Source organism: Mustelus asterias, chromosome 13 (genome assembly GCF_964213995.1).
Source record: "Mustelus asterias chromosome 13, sMusAst1.hap1.1, whole genome shotgun sequence".
In the NCBI taxonomy this organism is placed as follows: Eukaryota; Metazoa; Chordata; class Chondrichthyes; order Carcharhiniformes; family Triakidae; genus Mustelus; species Mustelus asterias.
In genome coordinates, this window is record NC_135813.1 from 81,505,571 (window position 1) to 81,528,472 (window position 22,902).

At 43.7% G+C, this 22,902-nt stretch overlaps 2 protein-coding genes across 4 annotated transcripts in view; one reads left to right on the forward strand and one right to left on the reverse strand.

The window, feature by feature from the left end:
- Positions 1-3,246, forward strand: part of pitpnm2 (phosphatidylinositol transfer protein, membrane-associated 2) — a 167,289-nt gene extending 164,043 nt beyond the window's left edge. For all 3 annotated transcript variants that reach the window (XM_078227109.1, XM_078227111.1, XM_078227110.1), the window contains one exon: positions 281-3,246. In XM_078227109.1, coding sequence (XP_078083235.1) covers positions 281-604 — 324 coding nt within the window. In that variant the 3' untranslated portion in view covers positions 605-3,246. The remainder of the gene's footprint in view (positions 1-280) is intronic.
- arl6ip4 (ADP-ribosylation factor-like 6 interacting protein 4) lies at positions 3,185-22,735 on the reverse strand. The gene is made up of 5 exons (XM_078227126.1): positions 22,662-22,735; positions 18,119-18,588; positions 14,809-14,926; positions 8,749-8,818; positions 3,185-6,556 (listed from the first exon to the last, which is right to left on the reverse strand). Exons 2-5 carry the CDS (start codon positions 18,555-18,557, stop codon positions 6,497-6,499), a joined length of 687 nt encoding a protein of 228 aa, XP_078083252.1. The 5' UTR covers positions 18,558-18,588; positions 22,662-22,735; the 3' UTR covers positions 3,185-6,496.
- Between the last annotated feature and the right edge of the window lie 167 nt (positions 22,736-22,902).

Sequence of the window (22,902 nt, forward strand, 5' to 3'; positions counted from 1 at the left end):
TGCCAATAGTTATCTCTCAACCAACATAATTAAAACAGGGTTTCCTATCATTTACACACTGGCTGCCATATTTCCTACATTCTAACAATGACTCTACTTCAAAAGTACTTGATTGGTTGTAGTGTTTTCGGAAACTCTGGATTGTGGAATCTGAGATTTCTTGACTGTATATTTTTAAAGATGCAAAATGTTTTAGTCTTTGGCTGTTTAATGAGCATTGATATATTTTCTTAAGGTCCAGCCAAATGCATCTCTTGATAAATGTGTTGTGTGTCTCCAGTTTTTATCGGATGGATATGCAGCACATCTCTCCCAGCTGGAATATAACCATCGATCTCGTCCTGCGAAAAGTAATTCCAGAATGGTTCTGCGAAAGGGCAGCTTTGGGTTACCCGGGCAGACAGACTTCCTGAGGAAACGGAACCATTTGCTGCGCACTATCTCCAGCCAGCAAACCGCATCCACACCTCCAAAACCTGAGCGGACACATAGCCAGTCTGACAGCGAGCGAGAGCGAGACAAGGAGCGCAGTCAGAGGAGCATGAGCATAACTGCAGGATGCTGGGGTCGCACAGGCGTATCAAAACTGGAAACTGGTGTTTAATAGCGGCAAGTTACTGGCGTCGAGTCCACTTCAGACCAATGGGTCAACAAATGAGCAATCTGCTGGTGACATAAGAATTGAAGCAAGCACTGCAGGTGAATGAGTACCATGGTGCTAACAAAAAAGATACTGAAGATGTGAACTCATTGTGTTTAATGTGAACTGCAGGCCTTAACAATTCAGTGTTGCATTTGTGGAACACTAGCTGAAAAGTTAACCTTAACTTCGTCATAGAGTTGTAGCTCAGACTTTTAGAACCTGCTTAATTCTGCATCTTTTCTATTCAGGTTTTGGCAATGACTATTGTAAATACCCATGCTCCTGTTCACAGTAACTTCTGGTACTTTTACTTCACTAGATTTCTGTTACAGACCAGATACTTTCAACTTGTTTTCTTGAAATTCAGCAGGAACATCAGATAGGATTAACTGTTATTTTTCATGCAGTTTAGCTTTAGTAACTTGATACTGTAAAACCTCAGTTTTTGCACTGATTAATTTTAGATTGGAATTCTGTTACTATCTTGTGTCACTACGTCATCTCTAGTAGTGCATGATAGTCACTTAACATCAATGTCAGAGTAATCCTCTGTGTGTAGATTGTAAAGGTGTGAGGATTCACCAAGGCAGCTTGCCAAATCTCCTGAAGTCGCAGGGTGAAACCGTCCACGTGACAAAAATAAGCCATGTTTAAAAAGATCTTGGTTTGTTGACTTGCTAGTAAGAAACTTAATACCATCCAAAAGGACAACGTCCATTTTTGCAGTGATGACAGGTTAATTATAAATGTGATTTCATGCCAAATGTTAGATAAATCAAATTCAAAGTTGGTGCTTTTTGTGATTCTTTTTCCCTTTTGAGGTCAGTTGAATTTGCATTTTACCTAAGCTGAGGTATTGTGATTATAAGTCAGCACAGACTGTTTCCCATTTGCATAAGAAGGAAAAATGCATCAGATGATACAGTTCGAGTATCCTTTATCCAAAAATCTTGGGGCTGATTGCATTTTGGACTTGAAATAATTTCAGTTTTTGGGTACCACTTCTAAACTTACATTACAATAGCCTAAACCTAAACAAGCTATAGTCTAAAGTAAATAAAATAGCTAGCAAAATAAGATATATCCCTGAATAATAGAGTACCTGAAAAAATTTCTTCCACAAAACTCTCAAGGTAAACTAGACTTCCCATGCTAAAGCTCAATGTGGATCAAACAAAGTGCAGTTTTTGGATATATGGATAAAGGATATTTGTTCCGTTTAATGACAAAACAGCTGGTGATCCTTAGAGTTAAACAATAGTCATTAGTCTAGTGTTCACTGACTTGGAGTCAGAGCAAGTGGGTGTATTATCTTATAGTTACAATTTCAGATGGTGGTAGTTTAAAGTATGACTGCAGAAGGAATTTCCCTGTTAAACAAAGATGTTAAATTGACAGTTATATTTTAGCTTCTTTGCATTTCTTGGACAACTTGATTTTCTATTCAATAAGACTTTTGTGCATGTTTAAGTTGATACTTTAATTTACAGATGCATGACTAATAGTTTGATTTTATTTGAGTTGTCTTGAGGCGCCAGTGATCCCTAGGCATATATAAAATAGTGTTTCATTTACATAAGTAACAAATGAGTACTACATTGCTACAGGTTTTTGAGACAGTTGGCCAAATCCATGCAGTGAGATCAAGTTTTGAAAGTTGGCCAACCCATGTGCTTCCAATAGTAATGAAAGCTTGAGTGGTTCGGGTTGTATGTTCATTTCACTTGCCATGTTATAGTGTCTGAATTATTTGTGATGGGGTTGGGGAGAATCGAAAGCTGTTAACTATCCTCCAGTCGTTGAAAATACTCAATTGGATAACTTCAAAGGAGGAGGAACTGACCTCAACATTTCCCAGAACAAACATAGTTTCTGTTTCTCAGTTCTCAATGACAACACTACAGGTAATGACGGCAGATGCATTTTTCCCGAAAGATCATCTTTTTGTAACTGAGTAAATTTCTGATTCACAAAGCCTGCTTTCTGACAATATGTTTGTCATATTAATTTCCCTCTTTCGTTGGTGTCCTTGCCTCTCTCAACCTGCAGGCACCCTACTCCCAGTCTCTGCCAATGCTTCCTTGAAAGCAGCCTTCAGGAAGTAGATGAGTGAGTTTAATGGAACCCTCCTCCCTCAGCTCTGTAATGTGTTAATGAGGGAAGGGATACAATTGTGCGCAGGATTCATTTGCATCAATGGTGTATTGCAACACTTCCCTGTTTCCATTTACTATAACTGCACTTAATCCCACTTAACCCACTTAGAACAGTTTCAATTAGTTGCTCTGCTTTCTTGTTACTGAAAGGTTTGTCCATGTATTTACTATTAGATACTGGTACCTATACTAGATTGACCTGAATGATTAGATCATTAAAAGGCAAGTGGAATTGTGATGATATTTGGCAAATCCCAAAACTTAACGCACAAGGAAGTTAAACCGTGTAACAGATACACTCTGCAGGGAGATGTTGGAAATGTTCTGTAACAAATATTGTGTGTAGATAATGTAAAGCAAGATATGTAAATGTAGGTTTAAATAAGGCAAAAGAAGTATTTATTTGTGTAGATAAACTGCAGGAGGTGACAAATCCTTCCGATTGTATTAATATTTGAAACATAGAATTTTGTTTTGAACATTATATATAAAATTGTTTTTATGGACCAAGAATAATTTAACTGCCATTGCACAAGTGCAATATACAACCACTATTCACAATCAGTAATCATGGCATTGACAATCAATGTAGTGGGTGGACTGGAATAAATGTGACCTTTTGGTGACTCCTGGTTAAAGCATTAATTCTCTTCCCTCTTTAGTGATAAGGAACTGCTATCCTCTGGAGTTTCAGAATGTGGACCTGATTTTTATACAGAAATAGAATTTACAACCCAATAAGGTGATGCGATAATCCAAAGCTTCCAAGATGAGCGCTGACCTCCTGCACTCTATGCAGTTTGCATTGTATAGCAGCTTCCTTTGCTTTCAACCATAGACAGAGCTTGTTGTAATAGGATGGTTTCCCTGTATAATAATTTGAGGTGGAGATCTTTTTATTCTGAAACTAAGATACTTGTTCATGAAGCTGCAAAATTCCATTGGTCCCAAAGACAGAAGCAAGTGCCAAATATATTTGTGTTTATATTTCATTCTGAGAGAAACGTCGAATGAGAGATCACAATCAGATTTTACTTCATTTCCTTCCGCCCCTTCCCTACAAGTCAGACATGACGCCACTGTCACTTGTACCATTGTAGACTCCTAACCAATATGAGTTTTGAAGATTCAGAAGTTTGGCTCGACGCTGCATGTAACTGTCAGAACTGGTGGATGTGCCTTTGCTGTGAACCCAACAGAGATGCTGTTAATATCTCCACCATCAAACATGCTGGGTACATATTTAGCATGTACTGTTACACTCGCTGAACAGTGCTATAAAAGGGGTGCAGCAAAATTTGACACCAATGAAGGCTGTGAGTTCATTGAATTTCACTGTGTTCTTCCACAGTGCTGCTCTGTAGGTACTGATTCTCAATTCTCAGTATCAGTACAAATTATAGCACACTTTTCCACAAGATTTTCAGAGTTAATTCTAAATGTTTATTGCACTGATATTTAGATTTAAGGCCCTGTAAAGTTGTAGTTGATACTGAGGGATAGTCCAGCAGTTGCTTGAAAACGCAATGTTTAATTACCTTTACCTCAGCTTTATTTATTTACAGTATTGTTACGGAAACAGGTTATACGTCTAGTATATTGACCAATAGTTCAGTATAGAGGTCATCTGCTTCTGAGCAATGCCTGGCAGACGAACACAATATACAGATTTGTAGTGTTTTTTTACAACTCACCAAAGGGTCACTAATAAATCCAGCCACACCCTTCACAAGCGTGTGAACACTTGGTCGTCTTGCTGCGGAAAGGTAAGACAACTTGCTGCATTTAAGCATTAGCTGCTGAAGCCTCACGTCCTCTGTTCTGTGCAAAATCCATGGATATATTGATAACTTTGACAGTAATTTTTTATTCAGAAGTGTTTGTTATATTTTATTTATAGAAATGTTACATATAAACACAAGTGAAATATTGCAACTAAAAAATGTGTACAATTTGTTTGACCTGTTTCAATAGCTGAGCACCCCGAATTAATTAAAGATTATATTAGATTTAATCTGCTGCCCCGGGTCTCCATTCCTTAGATTTTAGTTCTGTGTAAGTGCGTAGAAAGAGAAGTTTTGAGATATCTGTTCACTTGTATATGTAACACTTGCACAAACCTCTACTACCTGCTGTTGTCATGCGTTGTTATGCCTGGGTGTGTTTTTGTGCATAATTGTACGTTACATTGGATTAAATGAAAATGGGACAGCATTACTTTGTGTTTTATTCATTACTTCCGTTCGTAACACTGACTGACTAATATATTCTCAGAAAGTCAGTGTAGATAATAGAATTTAACCAGCAGTATGCTGGAGGTGGGGTAACTAAGCTTGATGTCAGTGTGACATTACTGATGTTAAAGCAGATTGTAATGGAGTTTAAGAGATGAATCAGTAAATGGCTGATTATTTTAATCAATGCAAAGAAAAATCAAAGGTCATTTAATAAGCTTTCTATGGGGAAAGGTCTGTAGTCTCAGTAACTGTTGCAATTATGGGCTCAAGTTCCTGGTTGACTCAATGGGGCTCTGATTACACCCCTACCCCAGAGTCTAGGTTGATTCAAGCCCCATTCCAAGGGTTTGATCACAAAATCTTGGCAGATGCTTCAATGGTACCCTGAGGAAGTGCTGCACTGCCAGTGGTTAAGGGACAATTACTCCAGATGTGGTTTAATCCGTAAGGAAACAGCCACGAGAAAGAATTTCAACAGCAGGTTTCACATCCTCACAATATCCCACGATTCCCCTTTGTTTTACAGGTGAACATTGCAGCCAGTTGTGCAAACTAAGATTGGGAGAGATGGAGGCTTAATAATGTTGTTACTGGACTCGTAATCCAGAGGCCCAGGCTAATGCTCTGGGGAAACTAGTTCAAATCCCACCACAGCAGCTAATGGAATATAAAGCTGGTCTCAGTAACGGTGACTATCATTGATTGCTGTTAAAACACATTTGGTTCACTAATTTGGTTGATGTCTGACTCCAAACCCACAGCAATGTAGTTAACTCTTAAGTGTCCTCTGAAATGGCCTAGCAAACCAATCAAGGATGTGCCTTTGTCAGCAACACCCATGCTGCATTAAATAATTTCTAAAGATCCACAAACAGCAATGCTTCAACTAAACTGGTTTTAAAGATGAGGGATGAATGTTGGCCAGGAAAACTGCTATTATAAAATTCCATGAGATCTTTTACCCAAACAGGCAGGTATCTTAGTTTAACATCTCATCTGAACAATGGCATCACCAACAAAGCAGCACTCCCTCAGTACTCCGTGTGGCTAAATCACTTGTGTGGTGCTTATTTTACAAAGCTAATAATGCAGACAGCTCAAATCACAATTAATTGCCACAGCAACCATGACATCTCCATTTTCCCTCCTAATCACTTCAAGTAATTAACCTCAACTTCAGCAGGGGAAATTGCATCCATTGGACTTGAAGCATTTGCATCAGTGATTCACTAATAGTTTGTGCAGTTTTACAGAACAATCAGTACACCCAATTTCAGTGACTGATTACAGTGTCATTAGGAAAATGGAACTTGGCATTATTTAACAACATAAATAATAAAATTGCAACTGTAACAAGTCATTAGAAGCTAATGACAAGTCATCCTTAAAAAAAATCATTCTAACCCACAGCACGTATGAAAGTTGCAAACTTCAGTCTTCCCAAAGACTTTCACCTCCTGTCACCTTTGATTTAGGCCCATTTTCACTTGGAAAGTGAATCCATCGCCCACCGTAGCAAGCTGCAGAAACAGAACGTTATAATTAGGTTGGCAAAGCTGGAGCTGTTCATCTTGATGTAAAAGAGAAGGATGGTTTGACAGAGATATACAAGATTATCACGAGGTTAGATATTTCCTATTAGCTGATACAGGGACGCAGGTTTAAGATTGTGTGAGAGGGATGTAAGGAAGAACTTTTATTTACAGAATGAGTGGTAATGACTGGAGCTTGCTGCCCACAAGGGTGCTGGAAGTGGAGACAAATGATTTCAAAATAAAATTGGAAGGACACTTGTGGAAATTAAATTTGCATAGCTACAGAGATTGGTTAGAGTGGAACTGACTGGAATGCTTTAGAGAGACAGAATAGAATCAGGGCTAAATGACTGCCTGCTTTCTGTAATGATGTTATAACTATGAATAAAGCTTCTCCCACAGTCCAACAAAACTAACCTCAGAGTGACGAGAGTGCAGCCAAATTATCTGACAGTTTGTTTTGGTATTAGTAACTGATATTGCATTTCATTATGTGATTAATTATGACAGTCACTACAGCCTAAGGTCTGGTGACTATTAACCTCAGCAATAAAACTCGAGAAAGTTGAGAAGGTTTTCAACAAAACGGATGTGTTTTTTCTCTAGAATTTCAATGAGATTCTACTGGAAAATTCCAGATGTGTCTTTTGAACCCTCGCTATTTTTTTCTCATAGACACACACACACCCAATATAAACATACGCATACACCCTTACACATACAGACACATGTATATAAACACATGCCTGCAGCCACCTACATGCATTCTCACAAATCCCTAAATACATACAAATGCGTCAGCTTCTATCTCCCAGGCCCCTGCATCTGAGAAAACTGCATCGTTAAAATAGGACGATGATGAAGTCTGATCTCATGTATTTTATCAGGAATGTGAATATTACTGTAGAAGATGGCCACTGTTTTGAAAGCGCTTCCCTTTTAAAAGTTCAGGCAGCTTCCCCAACTCATTCTGGTTATGCATTCTGTGTCTGAATAACCTGCATCTAAAATTCTAACGACTCCTTTCCTTCTCGTGCTCCTCTGGCTATTGAGTTGTAAACCAGTGGAATATTTACTTCATCAAAACCCTTCATCATTTTGAATCCATCTATCAGAGCTCCTTTTAACCTCTGTTTTAATGAAGGAGTCCCAGTTTCTCTCGCCTCTTACCCTAGGTATTAAGTATCCTCTCCATGGCCTTTCTAAAGTAAGAACTTGAAATTGGACCTAGTGGGCAGTGCCTGCACAATGATTATTAACACAGGAGAATTGTTTTTCTGGATCTACCGTATTGAATCCCTGACCATTTTAAACACTTCAATTTGATCAATCTGGGATCATAATCTTCCAAATTGAAAGGAATGCAACCCTAGTTGATGCAACCTGTCCTCAGAATTTAACCGTTTTCATTCCGGTGAATTTGTGCTGCACCCATTCCAAGGCCTTATCCCCCAGAAGGCTGTGGGTGCTAAGATGGGTCTGTTTTTGTTCGCAAAGGATACCAAGAGTGATGGAGCCAAGGTGAGTGAACAAAAGAGAAAAATTAAATGGTAGACCGGACTCCAAATGGCATCCTCACAGCTGTGCAATACCAGGGTTTGTTGGCTGGTTGGGAGAGGAGAACTTCAACCCTCCCTTCAGCTGACAATTTTACTGGAGGTACTGTCTGCTACTTTGAAATGAAAAGGTGAGGAGATTGCCCGCAGCGACCACATCATCACTCGACAAGGACTGAATAAGGGACATATTTGTGGGAATGTTTTTAGCTGATTTTATCCCAGAATCTGGAATGCACTGCATGGGAAGATAGTGGAGAACAGAAACCTTACAACCTTTACAAAATATTGGAAAATACCTGACGTTACTACAAAATTATAAAGAGTTTAGTGAAGAAAAAAATATCAGCTCTAAACCAATTTCTGTTGTTCAACTAGACAGTGTTCATGAAAATCTGACTCTCAGAAATTATAGAAACCTACAGTGCAGGAGGCTGCCATTCGGCCCATCAAGTCTGCACTGACCACAATCCCATCCAGGCCCTATCCCTGTAATATTTACCCCGCTAATCCCTCTAACCTACGCATCCCGGGACACTAAGGGGTAATTTAGCATCTAATCCACACATCTTTGGACTCAAAATGTTCTTCAGTACAATACAAACTTGGAATTCTTTTTACCTTATTTATTTCTTTGTGTCGGTCTCTACTAACAATTTCTTCCAGAACTTCTCCATCGCCTTTAATAATCCTGTAAAGTCAGTTAAAATGCAACATGTTATAGTCTTTTTATCCAAAGTAATAAAATCAATATTAATACCATTGTTGAAAACGATCAAAGAGACACATCTTGACCCTGTTTTTGCAGTAATTAAATGCTTCCAGCTCAGGAAAAAGCCATAAATGTGCTTTCAGCTGCTGTTTCTGTTATCAATCAAGCTTAATCCTTGTGGCTATCTGATATGTGCAGGAGTGCTGCATATAGAAGCATTTCGCCCTCACTCTTCTATTCTGTTGTGTGTTAACTGTGGATCCGTTGAGAGCAATCTCACCTCTGAGTCACAAGGTTCTGAGTGCAAATCCCACTTCAGGACTTGAACTCAAAAATTGAGGCTGACACTCCAGTGCACTACAGAGGGAGTTGTTTTCAAATTTATTCTTTCATGAGTTGTGGGCGTTGCTGTCTAGGGCAACATTTATTGCCCATCCCTAATTGCCCCTTGAGAAGGACTGCCTTCTAGAATTGCTGCAGTCCATGTGGGGTAGGTACAGCCATAGTGCTGTTAGCGAGGGAGTTCCAGGATTTTGATCCAGTGACAGTGAAGTCAGCATGGTGAGTGACTGTCATGTTTCCTCTATTACAATAGTAACTACACTTCATGGTTGAAAATCCTTTTGAGACTATTGCTAGTTGTGAAATTATAAATACAAGTGTTTCAAATTGCCCGTCAGTGCCATGGCTCTGAGTGAAGCAGCGATATGCCAGATCCCTTAATTATCATTCAATGCAACCAGTGGTGTGGTGCATAGTGCCACCAGGTGGAAGCAGCAAGTTATTACAATTCTAATTTAGCTGCCTTTCCTTAGCTAGCGTTTTTGTATCCCACGGCCTTCCTAAACATTTTAAGCTGGCAGGCTGTTCGTTTCATGGGACAAGGAATCTCACACTTGTCGTCGTTTCCACGCTGAAACCTCTCGATCAGCACTGGGTATACCTACATCACTTGGGAGTGCAATGGTTTAAGAAAGTGATGACCTCAAAAGGGTAACCGGCGACGGGTGAAAATTGCCAATGATGCCTACGTTCCATGAATTAACATTTAAAAGAATGTTCTTTTAGCAAAAAAGAGGCAGGATTCCAGAATATGATTCCTGAAACACGGAATCAAGTTGGAAGATCAGCTGCTGTTATCCAAGAATCAAAGTACAGCAGCAAAGCCTGAACGATATGATCCAAACCTATCACTATTTAACTTCCTTGACACACTGCTCTGTGTTTCTATATAATACAGTTGTACACATTTTAATGGAGCTGTTATTGAGTGTTCTGCAGCCTCAGTGCAACATTGATCACACTCTGAATTACAGATAGTATCATGTCATTACAGCAGGCACAGGGAGGCGGTCACATGGTGATATTGTCACATGGACTAGTAATCGAGATAAAAGCAAATTACTGCGGATACTGGTGTGGGGTCTGACGTAAGGTCATCCAGAATCAATGTTGGCACTAGCGTCTCTCCACAGATGCTGTCAGACCTGCTGAGATTTTACAGCATTTTGTGTAGTAATCCAGAGACCCTGGTAATGAACTGAAGACCTGGGTTTGAATCTCACCATGACAGACGGTGGGATTTGGAACTCTGGAATTAAATGACGATGATTGATTGTTGTGAGAATACACCTGGTTCAGCAAAGCCCTTTAGGGAAGGAAATCCTTACCTTGTCTGGCGTACATGTCCCTTGATCCACAGCAATGTGGTTGACTCTGAAATGCCCTCTGAAATGACCCAGCAAGTCACTCAATTGTATCGAAGCACTAAGTCAATAAGGAATGAACTGGCATTGATCTCGGCATCAGAAAGCGCAGCAGCATACTCAGTCCTGTCGACATTGCAAAAACTGGGGAGCTGTCTCAGACAACTGCCTGATAGAATAATATCTTATCTATAATTGTACTCAACCACAAGCCACAACCACAGCATTTGTTAGCAATAACCTGCTCACTGACGTTCAGTTTGGGTCCCACCAGGAAACTCAGCTCCTGACCTCATTACAGCTTTGGTTCAAACATGGATTAAAGAGCTGAATTCCAGAGCTGAGGTGAGAGTGAGAGCCCTTGACATCAAGGCAGCATTTGACCAAATGTGGCATCAAGGAGCCCTCGCAAAACTGGAGTCAATGGGAATCGGGGAGAAAACGCTCCGCTGGTTGAAGTGGTTGGAGATCAATCATCTCAGTCCCAGGACATCTCTGCAGGAGTTCCTCAGGGTGGTGTCCAAGGCCCAACAATCTTCAGCTGCTTCATCAATGATCTTCCCTCCATCATAAGGTCAGAAGTGGGGATGTTGACTGGTGATTGCACAATGTTCAGCACCATCCGCGACTCCTCAGATACTGAAGCAGTTGACGTCCAAATGCAGTTAAACTCAGACAATATCCAGGCTTGGCCTAACAAGTGACGAGTAACATTTGTGCCACATGGTGCCAGGCAATGACCATCTCCAACAAGAGATGATCTAACCATTGCCCTTTGACATTCAATGGCATTGCCATCGCTGAATCCTTCACTATCAACATTGTAGGGGTAACCATTGACGAGAAACTGAGCTGGACTAGCCATATAAATACTGTTGATTCAAGAGCAGTTCCAAGTTTAGGAATCCCACAGCGAACAATTCACCTCCTGACTCCCCAAAGCCTCCATCATCTATAAGGCAGTGGGATGAATATTCCCCACTTGCCTGGATGAGTGCAGCTCAAGAAGCTCGATACCATCCAGGGCAGAGCAGCCCACTTGATTGTCACTCCATTCTCAAACATTCACTCCCTTCATCACCAACACAAATAGGCAACAGTGTGTATGTACCATCTACAAGATGCACTCTAGCAATTCACCAAGGTTCCTTAGCCAGCATTTTCCAAACCCATGACTTCTGCTAGCGAGGACAAAGGCAGCAGACATATGCGAGGACAAAGGCAGCAGACATATGCAAACACCATCACCTGGAGGTTCTCTCCCCCCCCCCCCCCCCAAGCCACACACCATTGTGATTTGGAAATAAATCACTGTTCCTTCACTGTCACTGGGTCAAAATCCCTTCCTAACAACATTGTGGGTTTCCTATAACTCGGACTACAGAAGCCAACATAGCACTGCCAGCTGAAGGGCAATTAGAGACGGACAATAAACACTGACCTAGTCAGCAACGCCCACACGAATCAATAAAAAAATCTAAAATAATTTACACTGAGTTAAATTCTGTAAACTACATATTATGATTGCAAGTGGAACTTTATAAATATCTTTTATTTACATAGTGTCTTTCACAACCTCAGGACTCAAAGCACTTGACATTTGAAGTATAGTCAGTGTTATAATGTACTGGATATAATCCGGCTGGAGGCCTGTGACTAGTGGTGTACCGCAGGGCTCTGTATTGGGACCTCTGCTGTTTGTGATTTATATAAATGATCTGGAAGAAGGAGTAACTGGGGTGATCAGTAAGTTTGCGGACGACACAAAACTGGCAGGACTTGCAGATAGTGAGGAACATTGTCAGAGGCTACAGAAGGATATAGATAGGCTGGAAACTTGGGCAAGGAAATGGCAGATGGAGTTCAATCCTGATAAATGCGAAGTGATGCATTTTGGTGGGAATAATGTAGGGAGGAGCTACACGATAAATGGAAGAACCATAAAGGGTGTAGAGACGCAGAGGGACCTGGGTGTGCAAGTCCACAGATCTTTGAAGGTGACGTCACAGGTGGAGAAGGTGGTGAAGAAGGCATATGGCATGCTTGCCTTTATAGGACGGGGCATAGAGTATAAAAGTTTGGGTCTGATGTTGCAGATGTATAGAACGTTGGTTCGGCCGCATTTGGAATACTGCGTCCAGTTCTGGTCGCCACACTACCAGAAGGACGTGGAGGCTTTGGAGAGAGTACAGAGGAGGTTTACCAGGATGTTGCCTGGTATGGAGGGGCTTGGTTATGAGGAGAGATTGGGGAAACTGGGGTTGTTCTCCTTGGAAAGACGGAGGATGAGGGGAGACTTAATAGAGGTGTATAAAATTATGAAAGGCATAGATAGGGTGAACGGTGGGAAGCTTTTCCCCGGGTCGGTGGTGACGTTCACGAGGGGTCATAGGTTCAAGGTGAAGGGGGGGAGGTTTAACACAGATATCAGAAGGACATATTTTACACAGAGGGTCGTGGGGGCCTGGAATGTGTTGCCGGGCAAGGTGGTGGAGGCGGACACACTGGGAACGTTTAAGACTTATCTAGACAGCTATATGAACGGAGTGGGAATGGAGGGATACAAAAGAGTGGTTTAGTTTGGACCAGGGAGCGGCGCGGGCTAATTGTTCTTTGTTTCTCGTTTCAAGGCTTCATTCTATGATCAACTTGCTGGTGCCAGTACAGAGCGAGACTGCGGATAGTTGGGAACCTGTCTCGGGGGCAGGGAATTCATATGGTGTTCGTGGAAGTGGAAATGAATAGGGTTGGGAAGCATTTTCCGATCAGGGCCAGTGTGATCTCCTGGACTCGTTTCGATCTCCTCAGGGGGTCGGAGAGGAATTTCCCAGATTTTTTTTCCCCATATTGGCCCTGGGGTTTTCACTCTGGGTTTTCGCCTCTCCCTGGAGATCACATGGTCTGGAATGGGGGGGTGGGGGTGAGCTAATAGGTTGTGATGAACAAAGCATCGTAGCTGTGAGGGACAGCTCGGTGGATAGGATATTAGTATGTAGATAGGCTGGAAAATTGGGCGGGGATCCTGGATTCAGGATTCAATCCTGGACCGGGGAGCGGCGTGGGCTTGGAGGGCCGAAGGGCCTGTTCCTGTGCTGTATTGTTCTTTTTCTTTGTACTGATTGAAAAGTAAATGTCAGTCAATACACCAAAGAATACTCTTCCTCAAACAGTTGCTGCGGGAGATTTTACCGGAGGGAGTAGAAGGGGCCTTGGTTTAATGTCTCACCCAGAGACAGCACCTTCACTTGTGCACTGCTCCTCAGTGCTGCATTTGGGAATGCCAGCCTAGATTATGGGCTCAATTCTCTGGCTTGGGACTTTCTGACTTGAGAAGTGTTTCCCACTGAGTCCAGGCCGAGTCCAGGTCACTACATCCTTAAAGGTCAGTATTGATGAGATCTGAACCATCTAACCCTGCTCATCCGGCAAACAGAACAAAAAATAAACAGATTTTATTCAAAGTATTCCCCCTTCAATTGCTAAAAAAAAATGCGTACACAAAATTATGTTACTCAATTTCTTTTAAAATGCCGGATTTCTTGGTGAGACACGTATGCTCTGACATCATTGTCTCCATGGGAGTCACTATGGAAGCTAATGACGTTTGTGAATCAGCCACAAGCTGATGTGAGGCTGTCGAACTCTGAGCTCACTCCAGTAGCCGGAGGTTCCAGCATGCACTGCCTTTAGTGCAATCACACCAAACACCGTCATGTCAGTGATACCCGCAACCTTCAAAAACATTTGAAGTTTTAAAACGACAAGGATAATTTTATTTTATCATCAATTTGTGAATACAGAAGGTATTTTAAATGGAAAGTATCTGCCATTGATTTAATTTCCCATTCCATTTATTTTGTTTCTATCGTTTGATTCTTTTTCCTCCGTTCTAATGGATCTATTTATTGGGAGGATAAAAATTAAAATTCTCAGCCGAGATATTTAATCAGAATTTAACTGATATTTATTCTAACAAAATGACAGACTAAACCAAACATTTCCAGAAGTTTCCAATAATAAATGTATTTCCCCATTAATCTATTTGTATTAATGTTTACACAATTAAACCCGTGTTACTGCTGTTCTGGCACTCCGTAAAATGGGTTTTAAACTACATTGATGTTGGTACGACATAGTATGTACTCCAGAGCTTGCTAATCTTCCAAACCTCCCGAATAAAATGTCTGCACATTAGATTAATCCAATAACTGGCAATAAACTAGCGGTGCCCATGTCCCACGAATGAATTAGAAATTACTGTACCTTGACCTGCCAGTCTCTGGATCGACCACTCGCCGGATGACACTTTGCCTGGCGTCCCACTCCTCTCTTGTCATTGGTCGCATGGCCTGAATTCGAGCTCTCTGTTCCTCTGTAATGGCTGAAAGGTTGGCATGTGTTACAGCAAGGCACACCCACGCGCGGTAACAAGGCACACCCGTGGCATTACCTTTGCTGCCCCATTTATGTTCTCTACTTTAAAGGAAGACTGAAAAACTGTAACATGTAACTTTTCTCACCACTCAGAGAGGTGTCTGCACTGTAAAGAAGAGAAACATTAAACTCTGAACAAGAGGGAAAGGGACAGTTAGAGGGAAAGGTTTGATGAATTCTGAATGTGGAGAGGGAGGTGGATAATTAGCGGCAATGAGTGTAGTTTTTTTTGTTAGTTTTATTTTATTCACTTGTGGGATGAGCTTGTGGTTTCTCTAAGGTTATGGTGACTCATTAACTTTACTCGATGGCAGTTTGACATGACTGAGGACTTGTTCAGTTTAGAACACAGTTAGTCAACAATGATGGTTTGGGGCGGGAGCCACAAAGGTCCCCAGGGGGGCGGGGAAAGCTGGTTTCCTTCCCGAGAGGATAAGAGTGAACCGACACGATCTTTTCATCAGGTTTTTTAAAAATCCTGAAATCAATTCGCAGACTGCCCTGATACGTTCTGCGGTCACTCTCTCAGGATTATTTATCCAGTTACACCGCATTACTGATGCCCTGTTATTGTCACAGCTGGTTTTTTGTTACTCGTGTTGCCTCCTGCCTCCAACTTTCCTGTTCGAGTGGGAGGAGACTGGATTTTCTCCGTGAATTTCTCACTGATCCCGGACTTTCCTTCACCTTTTACTCTTCCTTTCACTCGGAACTTGCTATTGCACACCTCTCTCCCCCTCTCAGTTTACAGCTCTCTCTCTCTCCCCCTCTCCATGTACAGCTCTCCCTCTCTCAGTGTACAGCCATGTACAGAAGGCATTTGACAAGGTGCCGCACCAACGACTGCTACATAAGATAAAGATGCACGGTGTTACGGGTAATGTATTAGCATGGATAGAGGATTGGTTAACTAACAGAAAGCAAAGAGTGGGGGTAACTGGGTGTTTTTCTGGTTGGCGACTAGTGGTGTGCCTCAGGGATCAGTGTTTTTGACTGCAATTGTTTATGATTTACATAGATGATTTGGAGTTGGGGACTAAGTGTAGTGTGTCAAAATTCGCAGATGACACTAAAATGGGTGGAAGAGCAAAGTGTGCAGAGGACGCTGAAAGTCTGCAAAGGGATATAGATAATCTGAGTGAGTGGGCGAGGGTCTGGCAGATGGAGTACAATGTTGGTGAATGTGAGGTCATCCATTATGGTAGGAATAACAGCAAAATGGACTTTATTTAAATGGTAAAAAATTGTAGCATGCTGCTGTGCAGAGGGACCTGGGTGTCCTTGTGCAGGAATCTCAAGGAGTTGGTTTGCAGGTGCAGCAGGTAATTAAGGCAGCAAATGGAATTTTGTCCTTCATTGCTGGAGGGATGGAGTTTAAAAACAACGAGATTATGTTGCAGCTGTATAAGGTGCTGGTGAGGCCACACCTGTAGTACAATGTACAGTTTTGGTCTCCTTACTTGAGAAAGGATATACTGGCACTGGAGGGGGTGCAGAGGAGATTCACTAGGTTGAGTCCGGAGTTGAGAAGGTTGGCTTATGAGGAGAGACTGAGTAGACTGGGGCTATACTCATTGGAATTCAGAAGAATGAGGGGAGATCTTATAGAAACATATAAGGTTATGAAGGGAATAGATAAGATAGAAGCAGGGAAGTTGTTTCCACTGGCGGGTGAAACTAGAACTAGGGGGCATAGCCTCAAAATAAGGGGGAGCAGATTTAGAACTGAGTTGAGGAGGAACTTCTTCACACAAAGGGTTTGTGAATCTGTGGAATTCCCTGTCCAGTGAAGCAGTTGAGGCTATCTCATTGAATGTTTTTAAGGCAAGGATAGATAAATTTTTGAACAGTAAAGGAATTAAGGGTTATGGTGAGCGGGCGGGTAAGTGGAGCTGAGTCCACAAAAAGATCAGCCATGATCTTATTGAATGGCGGAGCAGGCTCGAGGGGCCAGATGGCCTACTCCTAGTTCTTATGTGCTCTCCCTCTCTCCGTGTACCGCTCTCCCTCTCTCCGTGTACCGCTCTCCCTCTCTCCGTGTAACGCTCTCCCTCTCTCCGTGTAACGCTCTCCCTCTCTCCGTGTACAGCTCTCCCTCTCTCCGTGTACAGCTCTCCCTCTCTCCGTGTACAGCTCTCCCTCTCTCCGTGTACAGCTCTCCCTCTCTCCGTGTACAGCTCTCCCTCTCTCCGTGTACAGCTCTCCCTCTCTCCGTGTACAGCTCTCCCTCTCTCCGTGTACAGCTCTCCCTCTCTCCGTGTACAGCTCTCCCTCTCTCCGTGTACAGCTCTCCCTCTCTCCGTGTACAGCTCTCCCTCTCTCCGTGTACAGCTCTCCCTCTCTCCGTGTACAGCTCTCCCTCTCTCCCTCTCTCCGTGTACAGCTCTCCCTCTCTCCGTGTACAGCTCTCCCTCTCTCCGTGTACAGCTCTCCCTCTCTCCGTGTACAGCTCTCCCTCTCTCCGTGTACAGCTCTCCCTCTTCCTTTTCCCTTCTTTGGAAGCTCAGCCAAGAACTGATCAAATATGTGGCTGTTGAGAGTTGGCCGATGTACAGACATTACTGAAACTGCTTATCAGCATTTAGGAGTTGATAAATTAAAACAGAATTAGAATGCAAGAACAGTGAGTTAGAGTCATAGAGGTTTACAGCATGGAAACGGGCCCTTCGGCCCAACTTGTCCATGCCGCCCTTTTTAAAAAAAAACCCCTAAACTAATCCCAATTGCCCGCATTTGGCCCATATCCCTCTATACCCATCGTACCCATGTAACTATCTAAATGCTTTTTAAAAGATAAAATTGTACCCGCCTCTACTACTACCTCTGGCAGCTTGTTCCAGACACTCACCACCCTCTGTGTGAAAAAATTGCCCCTCTGGACACTTTTGTATCTCTCCCCCCTCACCTTCAACCTATGCCCTCTAGTTTTAGATTCCCCTATCTTTGGGAAAAGACTCCCCTACCTTTGGGAGTTAAAGTTAGACAGGGCTGAGCTCCATCCCAATGGGTCACAAGCTCTGTATGTGGGAACACATTAATGCCAAAATTAATTCACTTTTTAATATTTGCCCAATAAATTTAACTGTTAAATCTCTTTAAACAAAGAAGAACAGGAACTTTGAGGTTTTGGGGATGTTACCTATCTCCGTCTGTTGCTCTTCCAGACTCCCAGTCACTTGCTCAGCTGGAATCCTCACCTCCAGGGGCGCCTCACTCTTCATCTTCATTTTCATCTTCAGCTTCTTGAGTTTCTTTTTCTCCTTTTTCCTTTTTCTCTTTCTATCTTTGTCTCTCTGTTTTTTTGAACCGCGACTCCTTTTTTTACGCTTTTCTTCCCCCGATGATGGATGTGAGGAAGAGGAGGAACTGGATGAGGAGGATGAAGAGGACGAACCTCGCTTCCTTTTAACTTTATTCTTTTGTGTTATTCCCTCGTCCTTGCGTGGCGCTGAGCTTTGGGAATGTTTATGAGAAGCTGATGGACTTTCGCTGTGGCACCGCTTCCTTTTTTTCTTTTTCTCTTTGTTTTTTACTTCACTCCTGCTTTGCAAATCTTCTCTCGAATCACTGCGACCCATGTTTGTTTGTTCCAAAGATTATATAAAACATCTAAAAGAAACACATTGCATTACCAGTCACCCCCTCATTTTATAGCACAGAACAGGAGGAAGGATGTCTTACTGTACAAGGCATTGGCGAGAGACCACACCTGGAGCAATGTGTGCAGCTTCAGTCTCCTTGTCTAAGAAAGGATATACTTATCATAGAGGGAGTGCAGCAAAGGCTCATCAGACTAATTCCTGGGATGGCAGGATTGTCGTACGAGGAGTGATTGGGCAGACTGGGTCTGTATTTACTGGAGTTTATAAGAATTAGAGGAGATGTGATTGGAATATAAAATTCTGACCGGGCTGGACAAACTGGATGCAGGGATATTGTTTCCTCTGGCTGGGGGGGGGGGGGGGGCAGCGTCTAGAACAGGGGATCAATCTCAGGATACAGGGTAGGTCATTGAGGACTGAGATGAAGAGAAATTTCTTCACTCAGAGGGTGACTAACCTGTGGAATTCTCAACTACAGGAGGCTGTGGAAGTCAAGTCACTGAATATACTTAGGAAGCAAATAAATAGATTTCTAGCCTCTAAAGGTGTCATGGGGTAAGGGCAGAGAGCAGGAGTGTAGTGTTGAGATAGAAGATCAGCCATAATCACATTGACTAGCAGAGTAAGCTCAGGGCTGAATGGCCTGCTCCTGCTTTCGATGTTTCTATGATTCTGACTGCAGGTCAGTGAAATAATCACCATTTCTTTATCCAGGCTGTTTCTCAATTTCACTTAGTAAAATCAGACACCAAATTTTAACAGCTTCAAATAATCTCCATCGTCCTTCAGTAAATGAATGATATGTTCCTGATCCAAGGAATAGAATAGAAATGAAAAGAGATGATACTCAGTAAGGTACTGGTTCGATGTTTTCTGCAGTAGGGAGTATGGTACGGTTCACCAAACTGGAAAGGTGTTTGGGGGGTCAGTCCTGGCTCAGTGGGAAGCACTCTGACCTCAGAGTCAGGTTTGGGTGCAAGTCCCATGCAGATGATTGGGCACAACCTGGGAAGACACATTAGTGCAGGACTGAGGGAACACTGCTCTGTCAGAGGAGACATGAAAGTAAGACCCTGTCTCCCCACAAAAAAAAGATCTCTCAACATTATGTGAAGAAAGGGGAATTTCCCCAGAATGTTGCCCAATCCCTCAATCAACATCACTAATTATCTGATCATTATCATATTGCTCGTTCTGAGAGTTTGCTGTGTTCACATTGGCTGCTGTGATTGCTACATTACTTTAGTGAGAACACTTCAGAAATATTGCACTGGTTGTAAAGTACACAGGGCTGTGAAAAGCACTGGACAAATGAAGGGTTTACCTTTTCTTAAATCTGGAGAGATGATGACCTCTCCCAAACACCCTGATGACAAAACAGTAATTACTCGAGTCCAAATTATTCACCGTGGGGAAATGTGTAAAGTGACTTTCATACATTGCTCAGTATCCTGGTCTTTTGGTTTTGTAGTGTTGCTGTAATGTTAAATCTGGATTATTAACAGAGTTGGACTCCTCATCTCAGCAGTCCGCTGCACTGGCTCCAGTGATTAGTGACAAATCCTACAATTCAGGCAGCACGCTCACCCATAGCCTCACAATGTTAATGAGGTCCACATTACAGTACAGAGCTGCAGTAAATTCACAAAGCTTCACTCTCTTCACTGTGCCTGGTGTAACTGTAATGTTAGGAATGTGAGCAGGCGCGAGCCGGAAATGAAGCAAATAATAGAAGTGAGCAAATCCAACGACTGCACTGAAGGTTTGTACAAAGTTCCATGTTCAGTGGCATTGATTCCACATCTGGAACTGACTGGAGCCAGTTTCAAGCAGCAGAATTCCAAAACAGAGACAAGAGCCTTTGACAACAATGAGGTTCCCAATCGAATGGGACCTTCCCTGAATATAGGGAAAATTTGGAAAATTGCATCAACTATCTCACCAGCCATCCAGGATGAAGTCCATCAGGATCTAGGGACTGCCAGATAGCAGCTCCAACAACAACTTCCCTGGTGAATGTAAATTTGACTTCCTCCCTCCCTTCCATTTCCCACACTCTCTTTCTCCGTCTGCTTCCAGAGCTTGGATCCCTTTCCAATAGTTTGCAGGGGCCAAGTACCTATCCCGTGGGCCGCAAGGGAAGGGGATGGGTAGGACTGACCTGAAGATCAGTGCATGGGGACGGGGCCAGAGGGCAGACTACGTAAACTTGAAATCGGCAATGTAAAACAAAAAGAATGGCCGAAAGAATGAGCAACAGCACAACAAAATTCAGAGCAAGTTTCAGATTTTATGACATTTTAAGATATCTTGATATTTTCTCTACACCACCTTAAACTGCACAACCTCACACAATCATTAAACATTGCATCACAGGACCAGGTCAGCACTGAGGGAGTGCTGCACTGTCAGAGGGTCAGCACTGAGGGAGTGCTGAACTTCGGAGGGTCAGTACTGAGGGAGTGCCGCACTGTCAGAGAGTCAGTACTGAGGGAGTGCCGCACTGTCAGAGGTTCAGTACTGAGGGAGTGCCGCACTGTCAGAGGGTCAGTACTGAGGGAGTGCCGCACTGTCAGAGAGTCAGTACTGAGGGAGTGCTGCACTGTCAGAGGGTCAGTTCTGAGGGAGTGGCGCACTGTCAGAGGGTCAGTACTGAGGGAGTGCCGCACTGTCAGAGGGTCAGTACTGAGGGAGTGCCGCACTGTCAGAGGGTCAGTACTGAGGGAGTGCCGCACTGTCAGAGGGTCAGTACTGAGGGAGTGCCGCACTGTCAGAGGGTCGGTACTGAGGGAGTGCCGCACTGTCAGAGGGTCGGTACTGAGGGAGTGCCGCACTGTCAGAGGGTCAGTACTGAGGGAGTGCCGCACTGTCAGAGGGTCAGTACTGAGGGAGTGCCGCACTGTCAGAGTCAGTGCTGAGGGAGTGCCGCACTGTCAGAGAGTCAGTACTGAGGGAGTGCCGCACTGTCAGAGGGTCAGTACTGAGGGAGTGCCGCACTGTCAGAGAGTCAGTGCTGAGGGAGTGCCGCACTGTCAGAGGGTCAGTGCTGAGGGAGTGCCGCACTGTCAGAGGGTCAGTACTGAGGGAGTGCCGCACTGTCAGAGGGTCGGTACTGAGGGAGTGCCGCACTGTCAGAGGGTCAGTACTGAGGGAGTGCCGCACTGTCAGAGGGTCAGTACTGAGGGAGTGCCGCACTGTCAGAGTCAGTGCTGAGGGAGTGCCGCACTGTCAGAGAGTCAGTACTGAGGGAGTGCCGCACTGTCAGAGGGTCAGTACTGAGGGAGTGCCGCACTGTCAGAGGGTCGGTACTGAGGGAGTGCCGCACTGTCAGAGGGTCAGTACTGAGGGAGTGCCGCACTGTCAGAGGGTCAGTACTGAGGGAGTGCTGCACTGTCAGAGGGTCAGTGCTGAGGGAGTGCCGCACTGTCAGAGGGTCAGTACTGAGGGAGTGCTGCACTGTCAGAGAGTCAGTACTGAGGGAGTGCCGCACTGTCAGAGGGTCAGTACTGAGGGAGTGCCGCACTGTCAGAGGGTCAGTACTGAGGGAGTGCCGCACTGTCAGAGAGTCAGTGCTGAGGGAGTGCTGCACTGTCAGAGGGTCAGTACTGAGGGAGTGCCGCACTGTCAGAGAGTCAGTGCTGAGGGAGTGCCGCACTGTCAGAGAGTCAGTCCTGAGGGAGTGCCGCACTGTCAGAGAGTCAGTACTGAGGGAGTGCCGCACTGTCAGAGGGTCAGTACTGAGGGAGTGCCGCACTGTCAGAGGGTCAGTACTGAGGGAGTGCCGCACTGTCAGAGAGTCAGTGCTGAGGGAGTGCCGCACTGTCAGAGAGTCAGTCCTGAGGGAGTGCCGCACTGTCAGAGAGTCAGTACTGAGGGAGTGCCGCACTGTCGGGGGGAATGTTTCTGATGTTAAAGGAGGTTTTATTTACCACAGGTTTTATCATTTTGAGGAGTTGGGGAATTTCTCCCAGCTTTTCTGCTGACATTCGGCCCATCCTGAAGCTGCTGACTCTAATCCTATTCCCTGTACATTCCCCACACAGCTTTTATCTTTCGGAAGTTGGTTGTTTATATTTTTACCTCAGTCTCCGCTCCAGTTGTTGAGATTCCGCGCTCGCTTCCGTCCCCCGACCACTTCCGGTTACCCAGCTGGATTGTGTCCGTCCGGAAAACCAACCCCAAGCAGGCCGCCCGGGGGGCCTGAGAACGTCCCCCGTGTCCAAACAAACAGCTTTAACATGGAATTGGTGACTCTGCAATGTTTACAGAGGGAGGGGACACTGCCTTCTGATTTATATTTTAACTGTTATGGGGTAACTCA